At 42.4% G+C, this 21,220-nt stretch overlaps 1 protein-coding gene across 1 annotated transcript in view; it reads left to right on the top strand.

Annotated features, from left to right (window-relative positions):
* PKD1L1 (polycystin 1 like 1, transient receptor potential channel interacting) overlaps positions 1 to 21,220 on the top strand; it is a 188,869-nt gene that overhangs the window by 80,407 nt on the left and 87,242 nt on the right. Inside the window, exons 24-29 of the mRNA XM_050784834.1 lie at positions 1,205 to 1,347; positions 2,624 to 2,744; positions 4,834 to 4,945; positions 12,692 to 12,887; positions 14,008 to 14,064; positions 20,192 to 20,404. Coding sequence (XP_050640791.1) covers positions 1,205 to 1,347; positions 2,624 to 2,744; positions 4,834 to 4,945; positions 12,692 to 12,887; positions 14,008 to 14,064; positions 20,192 to 20,404 — 842 coding nt within the window. The remainder of the gene's footprint in view (positions 1 to 1,204; positions 1,348 to 2,623; positions 2,745 to 4,833; positions 4,946 to 12,691; positions 12,888 to 14,007; positions 14,065 to 20,191; positions 20,405 to 21,220) is intronic.

The following is a 21,220-nucleotide window of genomic DNA, read 5'->3' as shown; positions in this document are numbered from 1 at the left end:
TACAAGAACAGTGTCTAGTAGGGCATCTGGTATGTAGCAGAGGCTTGATAGATGGTACCTGCTGTTATGATGAGGATGATGATCATCAAGATTTTAAACCATTTGACATGTAAATTTCATTTCTATAATCCATCTCAAGAAAAATACATTAAACATTTAAAAACTATATGTATGAGAATAATCATTATGGGATGATCAATAATAACAGAAAATGGAAAAATAAGCAAAATGTTTAATTGTTGGGGATAATAGTTATGCATATTTGGGTATATCTGTTCCATGGAATCTTAGGCAGCTATTCACAATAGTGATTTTGAATGCTCTATGTCAACATGGAAAATAGTTATGATATTAATATAGTTAATAAAACAAAATAGGCCTGGCGCGGTGGCTCACACCTGTAATCCCAGCACTTTGGGAGGCTGAGGCGGGCAATTTACCTGAGGTTGGGAGTTCAAGACCAGCCTGACCAACATGGTGAAACCCCGTCTCTACTAAAAATACAGAATTAGCTGGGCGTGGTGGCGCATGCCTGTAATCCCAGCTACTCGGGAGGCTGAGGCAGGAGAATCGCTTGAAACTGGGAGGCAGAGGTTGCAGTGAGCCAAGATTGTGCCCTTGCACTCCAGCCTGGGCAACAAGAGCAAAACTCTGTCTCAAATAAATAAATAAATAAAAATATAAAGTTGTATCAGTGCTATACATTCAACTAAGCTGTACTTATGTGTGTATGTGGCTAAGGTTTTGAAAGAATCCGAGAGAATGGAGAAAGTCTGCTTTGCTGGGTGATGGGTCTGTCAGCATCATCTCTCCCCTAGGCTTTGGTTTCTGTCTGGGTGGTTGCCATGTGTCTCCCAGGTAGGGAGCCACTTCTGTCTCCCCAGGGCCTAGGATAGTACCTGTCCCACCCAGTGAATGTTTGTTAGATTAATGAATGCTATAGGCAGTGGTTCTCAAACCCCAGCACTTCAGAATCCCCTAACGTATGTGAAAACTATCACTGAGTCTCAGTTTCTGAGTCAGCAGGTCTGGGGTGGGGCTCAAGAATCTGCATTTCTGACAAATTCCCAGGTGAGTCCGATGCTGCTGGTCTGGGGACCCTACTTTCAGAATCCCTGCTGTAAGGTTTATCTATAAAAACTTAATCCTATGCTGCTGTAATTCTCCATCATGGGTGAAACCCCTGCTTCATCTTTCTCTTTAGCTTCAAAGCACGGCTTACTGGGTAAAACTCAGCTATACTTGACAGTCAACCCGGCTCCGCGGGACATGGTCTGTCAGGTGCAACCCCACCACGGTCTGGAGGCACACACCGTCTTCAGTGTCTTCTGCATGTCTGGAAAACCGGTACGTGGACAACCCCATGTCTGTCCTGAGTGACCCCAGACAGTGGCACCTGGCAGTCACAGCAATCACGGGTGCTGTAGGAATGGACAGCGACGTCCTTCCTACCTGTGAAGGAATTCAGCCTGCAGTTGAATGTTGGAAAGTTGGTTACCCATGAATGGACTTCCCCACCCACCAATGAGAGGAGTGCAAAGTGGCCCCCTGGTTGAGAAGGTTCAGAATTTCACAAAGAGACAAGGGCCTGCTCACCAGGAGACGTGGCAGTGCATCCACTGCCCTGAAGCCTGGTTAGAGCAGGGGCCTCCGTTAATGCTACCCTGAAGAAAAAGGCAGGCACGTGACCCAAAGTAAGGAGAGGAGCCTGGCCCTTTCCCTCCCAGGTCACATCTCTAACACGGACTTACCCTCACTCTTTCTCTGAGCCATGGAGAAGACCATTGTGATTTTGTTGCTCAGGGTCTTGAGAGGGTGAAATGAGAGGATGGATTTAAAAAGATGAATGCAAACCAGCCTGCCCGACATGGTGAAACGCTGTCTCTACTAAAAATACAAAAATTAGCTGGGCATGGTGGTGGGCGCCTGTAATCCCAGCTACTTGGGAGACTGAGGCAGGAGAATTGCTTGAACCCAGGAGACGGAGGTTGCAGTGAGCCGAGATCACGCCATTACACTCCAGCCTGGGAGACAGTGCGAGACTCCGTCTCAAAAAAATAAAAAAGATGGATTCCTCAGGTGGTGAGCAGGCAGGGCAGGAGCCTGTGATATTGCGACCCTGGCACTGCCCTCTCCATCCTCTCAGCCAGGACACTGACCTCCCTGCCCTTCTGCCTGACCCCTTCTGTAGGAAGCCCCACCCTTGTCCTCCAGACAGCCCAGACCATGGCCTTCCCTTGAGGCAGCCCCACCCCTCCCTCCTGCTCCTCCTGCTGTGTGATGCCCAGCAGTGGGGAAGCTGAAGGGCAGCTGGGGCCCTTCACCCTGAGGGGGCTGTGACAGTCTGATCTGTGACTGTGGGGAGGTTCCAGGGCAAGGAGAGGACACAGACACTGGTGAAGAATCTCAGTGCTGTTCGAGGAGCCCTTTGGGCTCGGGGAACGGAGAGCCCTGCAGGGCCCAGGGCTCTGGGCAGCTGGGAGTGCTGCTTACCTGTCACCTTCTTCTTGGCTGTGAAGAACATCCTTGGTGCAATGAAGGCTCAGGCACGTGTGTGTGTATTGGGATGTCATTCACAGTGTGTTCATTTATACTATTTTTGCTCCCATGGCCTGGATCGTAGGACTTCCATTATGAATTTAGTTACCAGATAGGAAACGCCTCCAAACACACTTTGTACCATGGGAGAGACAGCCAGTATTATTTTGTGTTGCCAGCTGGTGAGCACTTGGACAATTACAAAGGTAAGCCATGGTGCCAGCTGGGGTCACTAGCTGTGCCAACTTAGAGTTCTAAACCTTTTTTCCTGGTTTTCAAAAACTGAACTGTGTCTAGAAAATAAAATTATGTATTCACCTTGATCAGTTTAATGCTTTTCAGTTTAGGTTGACTACCTACCTTTTAGTGCAGAAAGAACATTAGTAATATCAATAAATTAAATCAGTTTTTTATATCTTAAATTTTAACTGAAATATACTGTATATGATAAAATGCCAGAGAATGTTTTTTCATATATAGATATTTAAAATCAGGGCATTTCTTATTTACTAAAGAAATATGTCATATCTGGTGAATCTTGCATTTATTATAGATAAAACCGAATCAAGGTATTCCGCTAAGGAACAAAATGTGGGGTAAATGAATGTTGAGTTAGTATGTTAGTAACATAACCTCTAAACAAAATGAATCCCCCAGTGTTGACAACTTTCTCCTCTGACCCTGTTCCTGAGGTTGTGGTCACTTCTAACCCAGTCCCTTGGAACTGGTTTCAACTGAGTATAAGAGACATGCAGCCATTTAGGAAGGTGTCTTGTCATGCACAACCCCAGGCAAGTTAAATAAAAATCTTAGGGGGTGGTGACTTTTTACATTTCTGTTTTATTTTTTAAACATCTGGAGGATTCTGACGTGCAGGAAAGGTTGAGAGTCGCTGATCTAGAAGTTTCTTTGATTTGGGCTGGTAAGATTATTAAGCCTGAAGTCTGAACTACTTCATTCACCTGATTTATTTAAGTTTCACCTCTCCTTTAAGCCAAGCTGAAGTGCCCCCTTCTTCGTGAGACCTTGCCTGTCACCTTCAGTTAGAAATACTTGCACCTTCTTGTAGATACGAGTCAATTATATTGAGAAAAACTTCTGAGCAGAGCATTTTGAGATCTTCATAATCATGCTCTGCTTTGTATCACAGTGACTTTATACTCCATTTGATCTTGAGTTTTTTTGAAGTCAAGCTGCATACAGGGTTATGTGAGACCTAGGCTGGGCAAATGTCCCAGGAGAAGGACCTTGGGCCAGGGCCTCAGCTCTGTGTTGGAAGTAAGGGGTTTTTAACATAAATTTACAGACCAAATTTTAGGTCACAGTCCCGGAGCAGTGTCAGGGTTAGTGATGTTACTCAAATCATTCACAACCATGGTATTTGTTTATAATTGTCAGTATCAGTACAGTCAATTCCTATGAATACCTGAACCCAAAATTTATAAGGGGGCAAACATAAGCAAAATAAATACAATATAGTAAATAATGCACACCTTTTCTTGTCCTGTCTTTTGCATGAGTGAGTATGGCACAGACTCAGCTTGTCAAAGTTAGTGGAGTCTTGCCTAAAAACTGCTCCTTCTCTTAGACTTTCTATGTCTGTGCATAGGACCAACCTTATCTGTTAAGGGTATTTGTTAAAATTACTGCCTCCAGGGCCCACCTAGTATCCACTGACTCAGAGTCATGGGGAGAAGATGGAGTCCAGAATTTGCTTTTAGACAGGATTCCTGGCTATTGGGCTGCAACTGTCCGTAGACCACATCTTGAGAAGCACTGACTTCCAAAATTAAGTCCCCAATCCTTGGCACTGGGTTTCAGGTTGAGAATGTTGTTATGAAGATATGCAGGGCACACCTGGGCGTCAATCTTTCTGTGTGGTTCCCATGACGGTACCTGTGACCCTCACTATCTGGCCATCACCTGCACCCTGAGCCTGATCTGCAGGTCTCCTCACTACAGCCCTGCACCCCTGTTACATGAAGGAATTCCTGGGTCCCCCAAACAGATCTTAGGTCTTTTAAAAAGTCCCCTCTGTCAGAATTCTTCTTCGCCTTTTTTCTAGGCCTGTTAAATTTCTATATATCATTTAGAGACTAGTCATACTATAACCCCAAGCCTTTACGGTCCATTGCCGAGTTTGTATTTCACTCCCTGGGCTCCTTGTGGCCCGGAACCTGGCCCCTTTTCTAGCACTTGTCACAGTTTTAGTCATCCAGAAGATGCTGTGTGTGAAGAAGCATCTCTGTAACCCACATGTCCAAGATGACCCTCTTCTGACATGTTCCTTCACAGTCATGGTTTCCACTGAAATCACAGATGGAAAAGGCTCCAAGGTCCAGCCGTGCACTGTGGTGGTGACTGTGCTGCCCCGCTACCATGGAAATGACTGTCTGGCCGAGGACCTGTGAGTAACACAATGCCACACAGACATCCTAGCCATTGTTTGTATTTCCTCCAGAGTTGGCTGTCCCCCAAGTTGTTAACAAGTGTCAAAAACGTGTCAGGAACTCATCTTCTCAAGATGGAGCAAATAAAAAAGTCCGGGTGCTATCACTGCACTCCTGCTAACTCATATTTGCATGGCATTTGTGCAGGTGCTTCAGAGCCTATAAAGCCGCCGCTGCCGCCGCCTCCTCCTCCTCCTCCTCCTCCTCCTTCTCCTTCTCTTTCTTCCTCTTCCTCTTCCTCTTCCTCTTCCTCTTCCCCTTCTCCTTCTCCTTCTCCTTCTCCTTCTCCTTCTTCTTTCTTCTTCTTTCTTCTTCTTCTTCCTTTTTTTTTTGAGACAGAGTCTTGCTCTGTCGCCCAGGCTGGAGTGCAGTGGCACGATCTCGGCTCACTGCAAGCTCCACCTCCCAGGTTCAAGCGACTCTCCTGCCTCAGCCTCCTGAGTAGCTAGGACTACAGGTGCACAGGTGCGTGCCACCATGCCCAACTAATTTTTGGATTTTTAGTAGAGATGGGATTTCACCATATTGGTCAGGCTGGTATTGAACTCCTGACCTCGTGATCCGCCTGCCTGGGCCTCCCAAAGTGCTGGGATTACAGGCCTGAGCCACCACGCCTGGCCTCAATTTCTTCTCTTTTAAAAACCATTTTTAAAGATATCATTTACATTCCACATAGTTCATCCATTTAAAGTATGCAGTTCCTTGGTTTTAATAATTTATTGAATTATGCAGCCTTCACCATAGGCTAGTTTTAGACAATTTTCCTCATCCCGTGAAAACCTTGACTTATTGGCAGTCACTCCCTTTACCCACCACCCAGCTTCCTCCCACCAGCCCAGACAACCACAGATCTGTTTCATATCTACAGGTTTGTTAATTCTGAAAATTTCATGTAAGTGAGAAATACAACATACGATCTTAAGTAACTGTCTTTTTTCGCTTCGCATATGAATGAATGTTTTCGAGTTTCATCTATGTAGTAGAATATATCAGCACTTCATTCTTTTTTATTGCTGAATAATATTTTATTGTTTTTGAACATACCATATTTTATTTATTCATTCATTAGTTGATGAATATGTGGGTTGTTTTCACTTTTCGGCTATCATGAATCACACTGCTATGAACATTTATGTGCAAATTTTTGTGTATGTGATTTCATTTTCCTTGGGTAGGTAACTAGGAGTGGAAACACTGTGTCATACGGTAACTACCAAATTGTTTTCCATACTGGCTGCACCATTATATTCCCACTAGCAATGTGTGAGGGTTCCAGTTTCTTGATATCCTAACCAACAATGGTTATTGTCCTTTTGTTCACAGCTGTTCTAGTTAGTATGAAGTAGTATCTCATTAAGGTTTGGACTTGCATTTCTCCAGTAATTGATGAGGCTGAGCATCTTTTCATGTGCTTTGTATATCTTCCTTGAAGAAATGTCTACTTAGTACTTTACCCATTTTTATATAGGTTATCTGTATTTTTATAATTGATAACCTAATTAAAAGGTTTGTTTCTTGATTCTCAATTCTATTCCATTAGTCTAAATGTCTCTCTTCATACCAGTACTATGCTGCCTTGATTACTATAGTTTAGTAGTAAATTCTGAAACTGAAAAGGCTGAACCCACTAACTTTGTTCTTTTTACAAGGTTGGGTATTTCAGGTCTCTCATATTTCCATATGAGTTTTAGAATCAGCCTGCCAATCTCTGCAAAAACAAAGCAGCACAGGCATGGCACAATGGCTTTGGTGCCAGCCAGCCTCTTTAGCCTTGCTCTGGCTGGGGCAGACTGGGGCTCCAGACACCTGCTGAAGGGGATAGAAAAACAAAACAAAACAAAAGCCAGCTGGGATTTTCATAGGGATTTGTCAAGTCTATACATCTGTTTGGGGGGGAATATCTTGTATCCTATAACCCTGTTGAACGTGTTTGTTAGTGTTAATGGTTTTTCACTGAATTCCTTGAGATGTTCTGTATATAAGATCATGTCATCTGTCGCTAGAGATAATTTTGCTTCTTTCTTTCTAATCTGGATGCCTTCCATTTCTTTTTCTTGCCTAATTCTCTTGACTAGAACCTCCAGTTCAGTGCTGAACAGAGTGACAAGCGTGGAAATCCTGGTCTTCTTCCCCGTTTTTAAGGAGGAAGCACTCAGTCTTTCATCACTTCATATAAATATTAGCTAGAGGCCTTTCATAGACAACCGTTATCGGGTTGAGGATGTTCTCTTCTATTCCTAGTTTGTTGTGTGTGTACTTCTTTTTTTGTTGTTGTTGTTGTTGAGATGGAGTCTCGCTTTGTCGCCCAGGCTGGAGTGCAGTGGCCAGATCTCAGCTCACTGCAAGCTCTGCCTCCCGGGTTTATGCCATTCTCCTGCCTCAGCCTCCCGAGTAGCTGGGACTACAGGCGCTCGCCACCTCGCCCGGCTAGTTTTTTTGTATTTTTTAGTAGAGACGGGTTTCACCCAGTTAGCCAGGATGGTCTCGATCTCCTGACCTCGTGATCCTCCCGTCTCGGCCTCCCAAAGTGCTGGGATTACAGGCGTGAGCCACCACGCCTGGCCTGTGTGTGTATTTCATTATAAAAAAGTATTAGATTTTGTTAAATGCTTTTCCTAGGTCTATGGAGATGATTGTATGTTTTTTGTACCTTAGTCTGTTAATTTGTTATGTTTGTGTCCTCTCTAAAATTTCTGTTGAAACTTTATCCCCAATGCAACAGTAGTAAGAGGTGGTGCCTGTAGGAGGTGATTAGGCCATAAGGGTTCTGCTCTCATAAATGAAATTAGTCACTTTATAAAATGGCTGGAGGGAACTAGCTAGGCCCCCTTTTGTTGTTCTGTCCCTTCTGTCATGTGAGGTCACAGCCTTCTTCCCCTCTGGAGGAGGCAGCAACAGATGCCACCTTGGAAGCAGAGAGCAGCCTCACCAGACACTGAACCTACCGGTGTCTTGATCTCAGACTTCCCAGATTCCAAAACTGTAAAAATAAATTTCTGTTCTTTATACATTACCCAGTCTCAGGTATTTTATTATAATAACACAAACAAACTAAGACACAAATTATATAAAATTGATTGATTTTCAGATGTTGAATCACTTTTACAGTCTGGGAACAAATTCCATTTGGTCATGATGTATACATCTTTTTCTGCATGCTAGGTTTGATTTCTAGTACTTTACTGAGAATTTTGTCTATGTTCGTAAGAGGTATTGGCCTGTAGTTGTCTTTCTTTTCCTGTGTTGTCTTTGTCTGGTTTTGGTATCAAAATAATACTGGCCCCAATCAATTTGGAAGTATTCCTTTTTTTTTTTTTTTTTTTTTTTTTGAGACAAGATCTCCATCTGTTTTCTAGATTGGAGTACAGTGGCACGATCATGGCTTACTGCAGCCTTGACCTCCTAGGCTCAAGCCATCCTTCCACCTCAGCCTCCCAAGTAGCTGGGATTATAGGCACATGCCACCATGCCCAGCTAATTTCATCATGTTGCCAAGGCTGGTCTCGAACTCCTGGGCTCAAGCAATCCTCCCACCTTGACGTCCCAAAGTGCTGGGATAACAAGTGTGTGCCGCCACACCTAGCTTCCTTTGCATTCAAATATTTGGAAGATTTTGTGAAGGATGGGTAGTGATTCTTCTATAAACATTTACCAGCAAAGTTATTTGGATCTGGCATTTTCTTTGTGGAAATTTTGAAATGACTAGTTCAGTATCTTAACTATTCAGAGTTCTGTTTCTTCTTGAGTCAGTTTCAGTAATTTGTTTCTTTCTAGAAATTTTCCATTTCATCTACATTCTCTAATTTTTTTGGCATACAGTTTTGTATGGTGTTCTCTTATAATCCTTTTTATTTCTATATGGTAGTAAAGATCAATTTTATTCCTGATTTTAGTAATTTAAGTGATCTCTTTTTCTCTCTCTTATTTTTTGTCTGTCAGTCTAGCTAAAAATTTGTCATTTTGTTGATGTTTTCAAAAAACCAACTTTTGGCTTCATTGATTTTTGTTGTTGTTTTTCTATTCTTTATTTCATTCATTTCTACACTAATTTTTATTATTATTTTTTCCCCTTGTGCTTGCTCTGGTTTACTTTGATCTTCTTTTTTTTTTTTTTTTTTTTAATTTTGTTTCTTAAGGTGAAAAATTAGATTATTGATTTGGCATCTTCTTTATAGCCATTTATATCATTAAATTCTCTTCCAGCACTGATTTAGCTGCACCCAATGTGTTTTAGAATGTTGGTGTTTTCATTTATTGATCTCAAAGCATTTTGTAATTCTTGTTGCAATTTCTTCTTTGAACCATTGATTATAATATTTAGGAGAATTTTTTACTTTTTCACATATTTGTAATTTTCCAAATTTCTTTTGTCATTGATTTCTAATTATTTAATTCCATCATGGTCAGAGGATATACTCTGTATAATAGCAGTAGTTTAAAATTTATTGAGTTTTGTTTGTGGCCTACTATACGGTGTATTCTAGAAAATGTCCCATGTGCACTTGAAAAGAATATGTATCTGATTTTGTTGGCTACAATGTTCAATGGCTGTCTGTTAGGTCTAATTGATTTATATTATTGTTTGAGTCTTATGTATCCTTGTTGATTTTCTGCCTAATGGTTCTATCCATTATTAACAGTATTATTGTTTTGAGTTTTCTGTCTGTCCCTTCAGTTCTGTCCATTATTGCTCATGTATATGGAACCTATTGTTAGGTCCCTGTATGTTTACAATTTTTTAATCTTCCTGATGAATTTACCTATATTATCATTAGAAAATATCCCTCTTTATTGCTACTATCTGTTTTTGTCTAATTTCTTTTTTGTCTGGTATAGATATAACCACTCTACATGCCTTGCTGTTACTGTTTGCATGTCTCTTTCCATCCTTTTACTTACAACCTAATTTTATCCTTGGACCTAAGCTAGACTCCAGTAGACAGCATATAGTTCAATCTTGGTTTTGTATATAGTCTTACAATCTCTGCCTTTTGATTGGCTCATGTAATCTACTCACATTTAATATTATTATTGATGTGGTTGGATGGATTTATGCACGCCATTTTGCTTATTTTTTACATGTCTTATTATTGCTTTGTTCCTCTGTTTCTTTACTGCCTCCTTTTATGTTAAGTATTTTCTAGTATACCATTTTCACTCCTTTAATGATTATTAAGTATGTATTTTAGATATTTTCTTAGTTGTTGCACTCAGGCTTACAATATACACTTTAACTTACTAGAAACTACTTCAAATTTATATTAATTTCAGCAAGATGTAGAAACTTTACTCCTCTATAGATTCATTTCCTCTTCCCTTTTTGTGTCATGATTATTATGTATGTTACATCTATCAGTGTTACAAACCCAACAGTCCAATGTTATAATTATGGTTTTATAAAATATTCTGTCTTTTTATTTTTTCTTGAGACAGAGTCTCATTCTGTCGCCCAGGCTGGAGTGCAGTGCCATAATCTTGGCTCGCTGCAACCTCCGCCTCCTGGGTTCAAGCGATTCTACTGCCTCAGCCTCTGAAGTAGCTGGTATTACAGGCATGCGTCACTATGCCTGGCTAATTTTGTATTTTTAGTAGAGATGGGATTTCTCCATGTTGGTCAGACTTGTCTCGAGCTCCTGACCTCAGGTGATCTGCCCACCCTGGCCTCCCAAAGTGCTGGGATTACAGGTGTGAGCCACTGCACCTGGCCAGTTTTCTGTCTTTTAAATAAACTGGAGAGGAGAGCACAAATATGTTTTTAGAAATTGCTTTTAATGTATTTTAATCTTATTTAGTATTTTTGTTTGTCTTCATGTCTTCCTGTGGCTTTAAGTTACCATCTAGTGTCATTTCTTTATTCTTACATATAATAAAATACATAGTTTTATTCCCACCTCCTTTGTGTTTTTTGTTGTTGTTGTTGTTTTGTTTTGTTTTATTTTGTTTTGTCTTGAGATGAGGTCTCGCCCTGTCACCCAGGCTGGAGTGCAAAGGCATGATCTTGGCTCACTGCAACCTCTGCCTCCCGGATTCAAGTGATTCTCCTCCCTCAGCCTCCCAAGTAGCTGGAATTACAGGTACACACCACCACACCCAGCTAATTTTTTGTATTTTTAGGAGAGATGGGGTTTCACCATGTTGGCCAGGCTGGTCTTGAACTCTTGACCTCAGGTGATCCACCTGCCTCAGCCTCCCAAAGTGCTGGGATTACAGGCATGAGCCATCGCGCCTGGCCTTTGTGTTCTTGTTATATTACATTTCTGTGTGTTATGGGCCTGACAGTACTGCTCTATAGAAATGTTTTTATGGAATGGCTTTTTAAATAAGAAGAGAGAGAAAAAGGTAATTCATGAACTTAATTGTTTAACATTTCTCTGAGTTGCTATTCATTTTCTTCCTACTTTTTTCTTCCTGTTATTTATAATCTCTATTGCTCTGTCTTCAAGTTTCTAGATTCTTTCTCAAATTTACTTTTAAACATCTCTTTTGTTACAATTATTATATATGTAACTTTAGAATTTCCATTTGGTTCTCTCTATAACTTATAAATGTATAGTTTCTATCTCTTTATTGATAGCCTGTATTTGACTAATCATTGTTCTAATTTCCTTTGATTTTTAAAAATATGTTTTTCTTTCATTCTTTGAATCATGTTTATAATAGCTGTTTCAAAGTCCTTGCTAAATCCAACATTTGAGTCTCCTCAGAGGCATTTTCTATTGCCTGCTTATTTTTCTCATGTTTGGGTCACACTTAATGTTTCTTTGGATGTCTCATAATTTTTCGTTGATAACTGGACATTTTAGATAATATGTTGCAGCCACTCTGGGGACTGGCCTGCCTCCTTTTCCTGGGCTTGTGGTCATTGTTTTTGCTTGTTTGGTCATTGGTTTATATGTTTATTAGTTTGGCAAGATGAATTCTGTGAAGTATACTTCCCCTCGTTGTGCAGCCAGTGATGTTTCTGCTCAGATTTATTTGTTCTTTTTATCTTTAGCTTGGGTTCCTAGGGTTTTAGTCTCCACGAATCACTTAGTGGTCAAGGGTGAGCTTAAACATATGTGTATAGAGCCCATGATGCATTTTCTAATCAATTAGAACATGATTTCTAATTAATTTACTTCTTGCAATGACCCACTGCGATGTGTCCAGATGAAAATTTCTATTTTATATATTTGGAAACTGAGGCTCATTTATTCTCTTAAACAATACTCTTGAGCTCATACAGCAGATAAATTGCAGAGCAAGGGCTGGAACTGGCCTTTGACCACATGCATAGGCCTCTTTTCACAATATTGTGTTATCTTTTCCAGTGCAAGTAAGTATGCTATTTGTAAATAAGTAAATAAATACCCAATTATTGAAACCCGGAGTCATAAACTCTGGCCAGCTGTAGCACGGTGGTATCTCTGTCTGGCTCTGGAATACGTTCTTTCACTTGCCATGATGCTTCTATATTAGTAGCTGGTTTCTTGTGCCTTTTTTACTTCTGATAAAAGGAGTTTTTGTAAAATTTTATATTATGGCTTACTGTGTCTTTTTAGAGTTTCTGTTACACAGACCAATTCTCCTTTGCATCATTCTCTTTCTACCCTGACCTGTCCAAGAGGTATTTTTGCAACAAATCCCATCCCACTGTTGGTAGGCAGGGTGAAAAGTTTCGCCATGTGTTGGAACGGTAATGATAACTCTTGTGTTTCCTTCAGGTATAATTCCAGCCTGAAAAACCTGTCTACCCTCCAGCTGATGGGGAGTTACACAGAAATCAGGAACTACATCACTGTGATCACCAGAATCCTGAGTCGTTTGTCTAAGGAGGACAAAACTGCCTCCTGCCACCAATGGTCACGAATACAGGATGCATTAATTTCTTCAGTATGCAAATTAGCTTTTGTAGATCAGGTATGGCCCAGAGGAGGGTGAGTTTGTGTCTGTAAACCTTTATCAAGTGGCAAGGCTCCTGATTGGCTGGCTGGCTCACTAGCAAGTGGTCATGCTTATGAAACACAGGCAAGAAATGAGACCAAGAGGGCCAGCCAGCTCAGTTCCCATACATGGCTGTGGTCTCTCTAGTCAGCTGATATATATCACAAATGAATGCTGCTGGTTTATAAAAGAGAGAATGACCAAGTCAATCATTGTTACACATAATTCTGCTAAAGTTTGTTTAAGTACAACTTATGTAAAACAGTCTGATTTTATCTTGGAGAGTTAAGTTCACGATTGTGTGCAACTTCTGAAGAAATCACCATGTATTCAAATGTGACTGTCCTTGCTCACAGAATTTCTGCAACTGCTATCTTATCATTGTCAATAGAGAATATTCACATCTACAAAGAATACATCCTATTTCATTACAATTACAATTACTTCACTTGATGTAATTTTTTTCTCATTCTTCCTGACCCTTTTTAAAAATGTTGCTTAGCTCTGGCCGGGCGTGGTGGCTCATGCCTATAATCCCAGCACTTTGGGAGACCGAGGCAGGCAAATCACAAAGTCGAGAGATCGAGACCATCCTGGCTAACACAGTGAAACCCCGTCTCCACTAAAAATACACACACAAAAAATTGAGCCGGGAGTGGTGGCAAGCACCTGTAGTCCCAGCTACTCGGGAGGCTGAGGCAGGAGAATGGCGTGAACCCGGGAGGCAGAGCCTGCAGTGAGCTGAGATCACGCCACTGCACTCCAGCCTGGGCGACAGAGCGGGACTCCATCTGAAAGAAAGAAAGAAATGTTGCTTAGCTCTGTGCCTTATTTCATCAGCCCTCGTGTCAGTTCCCTGGTGGGGTGTGCTGAGGATATCCGGGGGCACATTGAGGAGAGATGCTGGATTTCCAGGAAAACTGGACACCACAGTAATGGTCTCTCTACAGAAGGTCTGGCCTCCAACTGGTCTCTTGGCCAAAAAGCAGGGAATCTGTGCTATTTCTACATAGGCAAAATGTAACTTTAACCCAAACAACCTAATTTTCCTCTCCCTGCATTTTCTTTTTGTTTTGTTGTTGTTTCTCCCGGTCAGGAAGAAATGATTGGTTCTGTTCTTATGTTGAGGGACCTCGTGAGCTTCTCTAATAAGGTAAGTGCAATTTTTTCCCAAGAATATTTTACTGCTATTTTATATAGTTTTGAGGGACATAATCAGTTCTTGAAAAATATACTGTCCAGAATCATATTTTGACACTTAGATTAGAAATGTTATTTTTCCTTTAAGAATTCATCTGAATAGCAAAGCCCATCTCAGATATTTTGAATATAGAAATTTGGAATCCAGTCCAGGAGCGGTGGCTCACACCTGTAATCCCAGCACTTTGGGAGTCCAAGGCAGGCGGATCACGAAGTCAGGAGTTCAAGACCAGCCTGACCAACATGGTGAAACCCCGTCTCTACTAAAAATATAAAAATTAGCCAGGCATGGTGGTGTGCAACTGTGGTCTCAGCTACTCGGGAGAAATACTCTACTGAGACAGTAGAATCGCTTGAACCCAGGAGGTGGAGGTTGAAGTGAGCCGAGGTCGTGCCACTGCACTACAGCCTGGGCGACACAGGGAGACTCTGTCAAAAAAGGAAAGGAAAGGAAAGGAAAGGAAGGGAAGGGAGGGGAGGGGAGGGGAGGGGAGGGGAGGGGAGGGGAGGGGAGGGGAGGGGAGGGGAGGGTAAGGAAAGGGAGAAAGGGAAAGAGAGAAAGAAAAGAAAGAAAGAAGGAAGGAAGGAAGGAAAGAAAGAAAGAAAGAGAAAAAGAAAGAAAGAAAGAAAGAAAGAAAGAAAGAAAGAAAGAAAGAAAGAAAGAAAGAAAGAAAGAAAGAAAGAAAGAAGAAAGAAAGGGAAGGGAATGAGGGAGGGAGGGAAGAAGGAAGGAAGGAAGGAAGGAAGGAAGGAAGGAAGGAAGGAAGGAAGGAAGGAAGGAAGGAAGGAAAAGAAAGAAAGAAATTTGGAATCCCAAAGTAGAAATGGATGAGAACACATACTGTCCATACTATGAATACTTTTGGCGAGGGGCTTGTTCTTTATTGGTAACACATGGCATTGGGTTTTCCCTTCGTCACATCTTCTTTTCTTCTTGAGTCTCTGGCACACTTTCCTCCCCGTCGGCTGATGCCTGCATTGCTGCTTGAGAGATGAGAAGAACACGCGTCATTCTCTCATCTACTTCCAGTCTGTGAATCTAACTGTGGCCATGCTCTGTCACCATAGAAGGAATCTCCAGTCCCTGCATGGGCTTCTCCCTTTATTTGTGTGGAGCTCTCCTCCAGGCTCCCCTCATTGTCCCTCATCTCAGTCTGAGTGAAGGGTGCCCCAGCATTAGACAATGTCCAACCTGCGTGGCTGCAGGTGGCACAGTCCTGCTCCTGCCCACCTTGCCTTCTCCAGAGCTCATCTCTTTTCATTTTTCACTCTTTGCTGCTGCTTCCACTTCTCTCTGCTGAATGATCCTGCACATGCTTAGAATCTCATTTATTTTTGTAAAAAAATCCCTCCAGTGAAATCAAACCTGCTTCCAGCTTGCACCTAACTTTCATGTTCCTCTTCACAGCAGAGCATTTAAAAAGTGAGTTCTGAGCCTGCTGTGGGCTATACTTGTTGCCTCTTGTGTGTGTGTCTTTTTAAGAGATGAGGTCTCACTGGGTTGCTCAGGCTGCCTCAAACTCCTGGACTCAAGCCATCCTCCTGCCTTGGCCTTCCAAGGACCTGGGACCACAGGTGCACATCACCACACCTGGTTTCTCATACATTTTAGATCATCGAACTCTGGCTTCCATCTCCATCTCCACACTGCCGCTGTTCCTGCCAAAGTCATAGTGGATCTCCATCTGGCCAAATCCACTGGATACCCTCTGCTCCCCATTCTCTCCCTCCCAGGGACTTTCTGTGGGGCTCACCCTGCTTTGGAGGACACACTCTTCTCTTGGCTTCATGACATGGTTTCTTGGTTGGCCTTCTTGGCTGACTCCTGTTGGCTCCTCCCATCTACAGTTACATGGTCAGTGCCTCAGGGCTTTGTCTTGGGCCACCTAGATTCTCTGTCCATACCTCCTCCCTATGTGATCTCATCCACTCCTTCCACTTTACATCCATCTGATAGGGACTCTACATCCTACACCTCCAACCCAAACCTGACTCAAGCACCCCAGACACACACGTATAACTATACACTCTCATTTCCACATGGGCCAAAACTGCACAGACCCAGCATGGCAGAGTGGGCTCCTCCCCCGACCCCTTCCAACTCCATGTTCCTCCTACTTTCCTCAGCCCAGGACAGGGCGGCGCCATCCATGCAGAATCCCATGTTAAAGCCCAGGTGTCACCAGAGTCCTTTCTTCCCCTCATCCATTCACTTATAACGAAGTCTTGTCTGTTCTTCCTCAAACACATAGCTAGAATCTTTCTATCTCTCCTACCTCTACTGCCCCCCACCTGAATCCAAGCATATGTCATTTCTCATCCAGGCTGGCACGTTCTCTCACTGTCCTGTCCTCCCTGCCTCCTCTCAGGTCACCTTAGAATACCTGCTACACACAGCAGTCGAGTCATTGTAAAAGCCTGAGTCAGTGAGTGTCATTCTCCTGCTCAGCACTCCCCATGGCTACTCATTGTGTGCAGAATAGAAACCAAACATCTTATGCACCTGCAGTGTCTAGCTCCTTCTTTCCTTCTATCCTCCTCTCCTGGCTTTTCTCCCTCTTCCTAGCCATCCTCCAGGAGTACTGCCTTGATCCTTTTCCTGCAGTGCCCTCCCCTTGACTTCTCAAAGAGTTGACCTTTCATTGACTCTCAGCACAAATGCTGCTTTCTTAGAGACGTTGTCCTAGACCCACCATCTGAAGTCATCCTTCCTGTTACAGGCTATCTCCTTCAATATTTTCACAACAGCAACTATCTCATTTATTTATTTATTGCTGGTCTTCCCCCACTGGAATGTCAACTCCCTGATACCAGGGACCTTCCTATTTGGCGCAGAAATACCATATACGTGATACATGGCAGAAGCTCAGGAGAGAAGGGGAATGGATATAGGAAAGGTGGCTGGATGGCCCTGTCCTCCTTCCATCCCTCCTCCCTCCTCACTGAGGGCTGCTGAGTTCCAACAATCTCCAGTCTAGGTGGGACAGCATCATCATTCTCCTCTGTTCTGATTAGCTGTCTTCATAAACAACACAACGGGTCATGTCATCTGTTTGTTCAGAATACTTGATGGCTTTCTAGTAGTTTGAAGACAAAATCCGATTGTTCTTCTTCTTTATTTATTTTTCAGACAGAGTCTTGCTCTGTCGCCCAGGCTGGAGTGCAGTGGTGCAATCTCAGCTCACTGCAACCTCCGCCTCCCGGGTTCAAGCGATTCTCCTCTCTCAGCCTCCCAAGTAGCTGGGATTACAGGTGCACGCCACCATACCCGGCCAATTTTTGTATTTTTAGTAGAGACAGTGTTTCACCTTGTTGGTCAGGCTGGTCTCGAACTCCTGACCTCAGGTGATCCACCCGACTTGGCCTCCCAAAGTGCTGGGATTACAGGCGTGAGCCACCACGCCCGGCCCAATTGTGCTTTGTATCATACGAGGACTTCATACATTTTTACCTGACTCTCTGCACCTCATTGTGCACGCAACCCAACATAGGCAGCTTCGCTGTGCAGGATTCGGGATGCCCCTTATGTCCTTGAAATGGTATGTTTTCCCGTAACTGGAGCAGGTTACTTCTTCCCCTGGAAAAAATATTACTTTCTCTTCAAGGGTAGATTCAAATGCCACTTTCTCCATGAAATCTTCACAAAGATCTGAAGGCAGAGTTCATTTTGTTTCAGACAGATTTGTACGTGACTTTGTTTTAGCACTTCAACACCTTTGATTTGTAATTTCTTTTTGTACATCTGTCTTCCAACTTTAGACTGCTTAGCCTCTTAAGACACAAACTTAATACAGTTAAGTTTTTAGTTGAAATAACGTTAGCTGCTATAACAGATAACCCTGAAATCCCAGAAGCTGAATACAACAGATGTTTTTTCTTCATTCGCACACATTCCATAGCAGGTGTTCAGTGGGTAGTCTCCCTCGTGGTGACTCAGGGACTCTGGCCCTGTCCATCTCGTGCCCCCAACACCTCCACTCTGTGGTTTCCTAAGTCAGGGGAATGGCGCATGGAGAAGGTATGCTGCCTGTCAGCCGTGTGGCCCTGCAGGTGCACACCTCGCTGCATTCACCTTCCCCTGGTGAGCACACATGGCCTCACCTGGACTTGAGGGACCTGGAAAATGGAATTACTTCCCAGCGATGACCCCTCATGAGGCTCCAGAGCACAAATCTGGTAGATAGCAAATCATTCCCGTCGTTGTCCCTCTCTCGTGCGTCTCTGAACCCCAGGCTCTGCCACAGTTCTTAGTTCAGAGTGGGAAATAAAACCGAACATGATTGTCCTCTTAAAGTGACCATTTCTGATATTTTTGGTCCAAAAAGTGGGCATTGTGAAAGTGGGCATAATATATTCTTTAAAGCATTTGTTTAATTTAAAAACTATTCTTTCATTTTAAGTCCTAATATCCATGATAAGCTACCTCATGTAAAGGGCCTTTAATAGTGGTTTAAATGCATTTCCAAACTAGTGTAACCTTATTGTTGGTGAAAGAGCTAGATTTTAAAAGGTATATCTAAGCCATTAGATATCATTGTGGTTAAATGAGCATGGCCAATAAAAAACAGAATCTCAATTTCATTTCATGGACACACATTATCTAGCAATTGCTAGGAGCTTCTAGGGTACAAAGAAGAAAAATATTAGTCTGTGTTTTAAGCATCGATGAATGAAGTTGCAAACAGATATACTTCAATAAATATGCTTAGTCCTATGATTAGGAGAATGACAAAATTCTGCACAAACACAAGCAGTGGTGCAGCTGACTTTGTCTCGTGGACATTTGAGGTTGGTTTTAAAAGATATGTAGTAGGGCCTGCTGCGGTGGCTCGCGTCTGTAATCCTAGCACTTTGGGAGGCTAAGCCAGGCGGATCACAAGGTCAGGAGTTCCAGACTAGCCTTGCCAGCATGGTGAAACCCCGTCTCTACTAAAAATACAAAAATTAGCTGGGCATGGTGGTGCACGCCTGTAATCCTAGCTACTCGGGAGGTTGAGGCAGGAGAATCGCTTGAACCTTGGAGGCGGAGGTTGCAGTGAACGGAGATCGCACCATTGCACTCAAGCCTGGGTGACAGAGCGAGACTCTGTATCAGATTAAAAAAAAAAAAAAACATAGTAAAGAATCATAGTTTTGTTAGATGTGATAATGGCATTGTGGGCATGTTTTTAGAAAGAGTGCTCATCTATCAGTACTACACACTAAATTGTTCATGGATAAAAATAATACCTGAGATTTGCTTTTTGCTTTTAAATATTTTTTAAAAGTTGAGTAGAGAATAGAAGAAAGAATATTCAAGTGAATAATTGTTAAAGTTGGGTGATAGGCATATTATACTACTATACTATTCTCTCTACTTTTGTGTAGATTTGAAAGGGGACTATATTAAGAGTTCAGAAAAATCAAGATAAGTCCAGGCATGTCTGTAGTCCCAGCGCTTGGGAGGCTGAGGTGGGAGGATCTTGTGAACCCAGGAGTTCAAGTCTGCAGGGAGTGGCGCTTGTGCCACTGCACTCCAGCCTGGGGGACAGAGTGAGACCCCATCTCTAAACAGAGAGAGACAGAGAGAGAGAGAGAGAGGGAGAAGGAGGGAGAGAGAGAGAGAGGAGAAGGAAAAGAGAGAGAGAAAAGTAGGATGGATTTTGCTAATCCAAACGAAGGTAAAGGTACTGCAGGTAGGGGAATCTCTAGGCCATCAAGAAAAAGCCTCAATTCTTTGGGAACAATAAGAGATTCAAGTGGCTTGAGATTAGAATGCACATAGGTAATGGGGAGGGAGAAGGCTGTGGGAGGAGGTGGGGGCCAATTTGTGAAGGGATTTGCCAAGTGGTTGTTGGGGTTTAAACCAAGTAACATCATTAGAGGCCATTTACTTTCCTTTGGTCAAGAGACTGAATATCAGAAAGCAACCTGTTTCTTAGGAAGTTGGCCAATAATCACCTAAAGACAAACCTGGACTTAAATCCAGTTATCTTGGCCCGTAGTTCAATCATTTTAATTCCTTATAATAATCAAAGAGGCAAGAATATATGCATCATACTCCGTGAAGCATTTTATTGACATCTTTTTGGTTCGTGCAGCTAAGCTTTATGAGTGCAGTTCTCATCTTCAAATATACCCGGGCGCTCCTTGCTCAGGGCCAGTCCTCAGGGCCATTTGTGGTTGACAAAGGAGTGAGGCTTGAACTCATCGGTCTCATATGTAGAATCTGGGAAGTCTCTGAGCAAGGAAACTCGAAGGAGGAAGGCTATCTACATGAAGAAGGAATTACGGTTATCTCAGATTTATTGTTGGTAAGTCACACTTTTTCTCCATCCATAAAAATACTATTTCCCTCTCCCAGGATGTTAACCTGTATTTGTAATTGCTTCTCAAAACCAAAAACAGAATCAGTTTCTGAAGTACTGTGTTTATTTTTCTGGGTGGCAGTTTCGTATTTGGAGACTTTCATTTTGAATTTTAAATATTTCATGGTAATAGTATAAGGTTTCCAGTGAAACCTTGCTTCTATTTTATCCTTTTTTGTTTTGGTAGGTTTTCATCTGGGATACTTGGGATGTTTGACTCAGAAACATTATTTCTCAGGATACTTTCTGGGGTTTTTTTGAGGAATGATGTGAAGTAATGCAAATGATTTATTACACACAGTAATTCTTAAAGTAGCCCTGCTGATACATAACTGCTTAAAAAGGCCAAAGTTTATTTACTTATTTCTGCTCTGGTAACTTTGGAAATTGTCTCTGAGATTTTTTTATTTTTACTTTATGAAATGGCCAGTGCTTTCAAGAAGAAGTAAGTGAATAGGCTTCTGGCCTTCCTCTCCTGCCAATTTAGCATCCCTCTCCAGTCTTGCTGGTTTATTTAACTGACGGCTACTGTAACATTTGGGAAATTAGCAAGTAAATAGTCTATCTGAACCTACTAATAATCATCACCATTACTCACGAGTGTTTAAGAACATTCGTTGCCTACGTACCCAGCACTGAGTCCTAAGGCCTGCGCTCTTGCTTCCTGCCATCCAGTCTAACTTGAGATGGGCTATCTTTTTAACTACTTTTCCCCTCTCCCCTGGTCTGGATTCAAGACAGTTCGCACATTTGTGTTATAAA

The sequence above is a fragment of the Macaca thibetana genome, chromosome 3, assembly GCF_024542745.1.
Source record: "Macaca thibetana thibetana isolate TM-01 chromosome 3, ASM2454274v1, whole genome shotgun sequence".
NCBI classification, from domain to species: Eukaryota; Metazoa; Chordata; class Mammalia; order Primates; family Cercopithecidae; genus Macaca; species Macaca thibetana.
The sequence above is the reverse complement of the archived record's forward strand: the minus strand, read 5'-3'. Positions and strand labels throughout refer to the sequence as shown.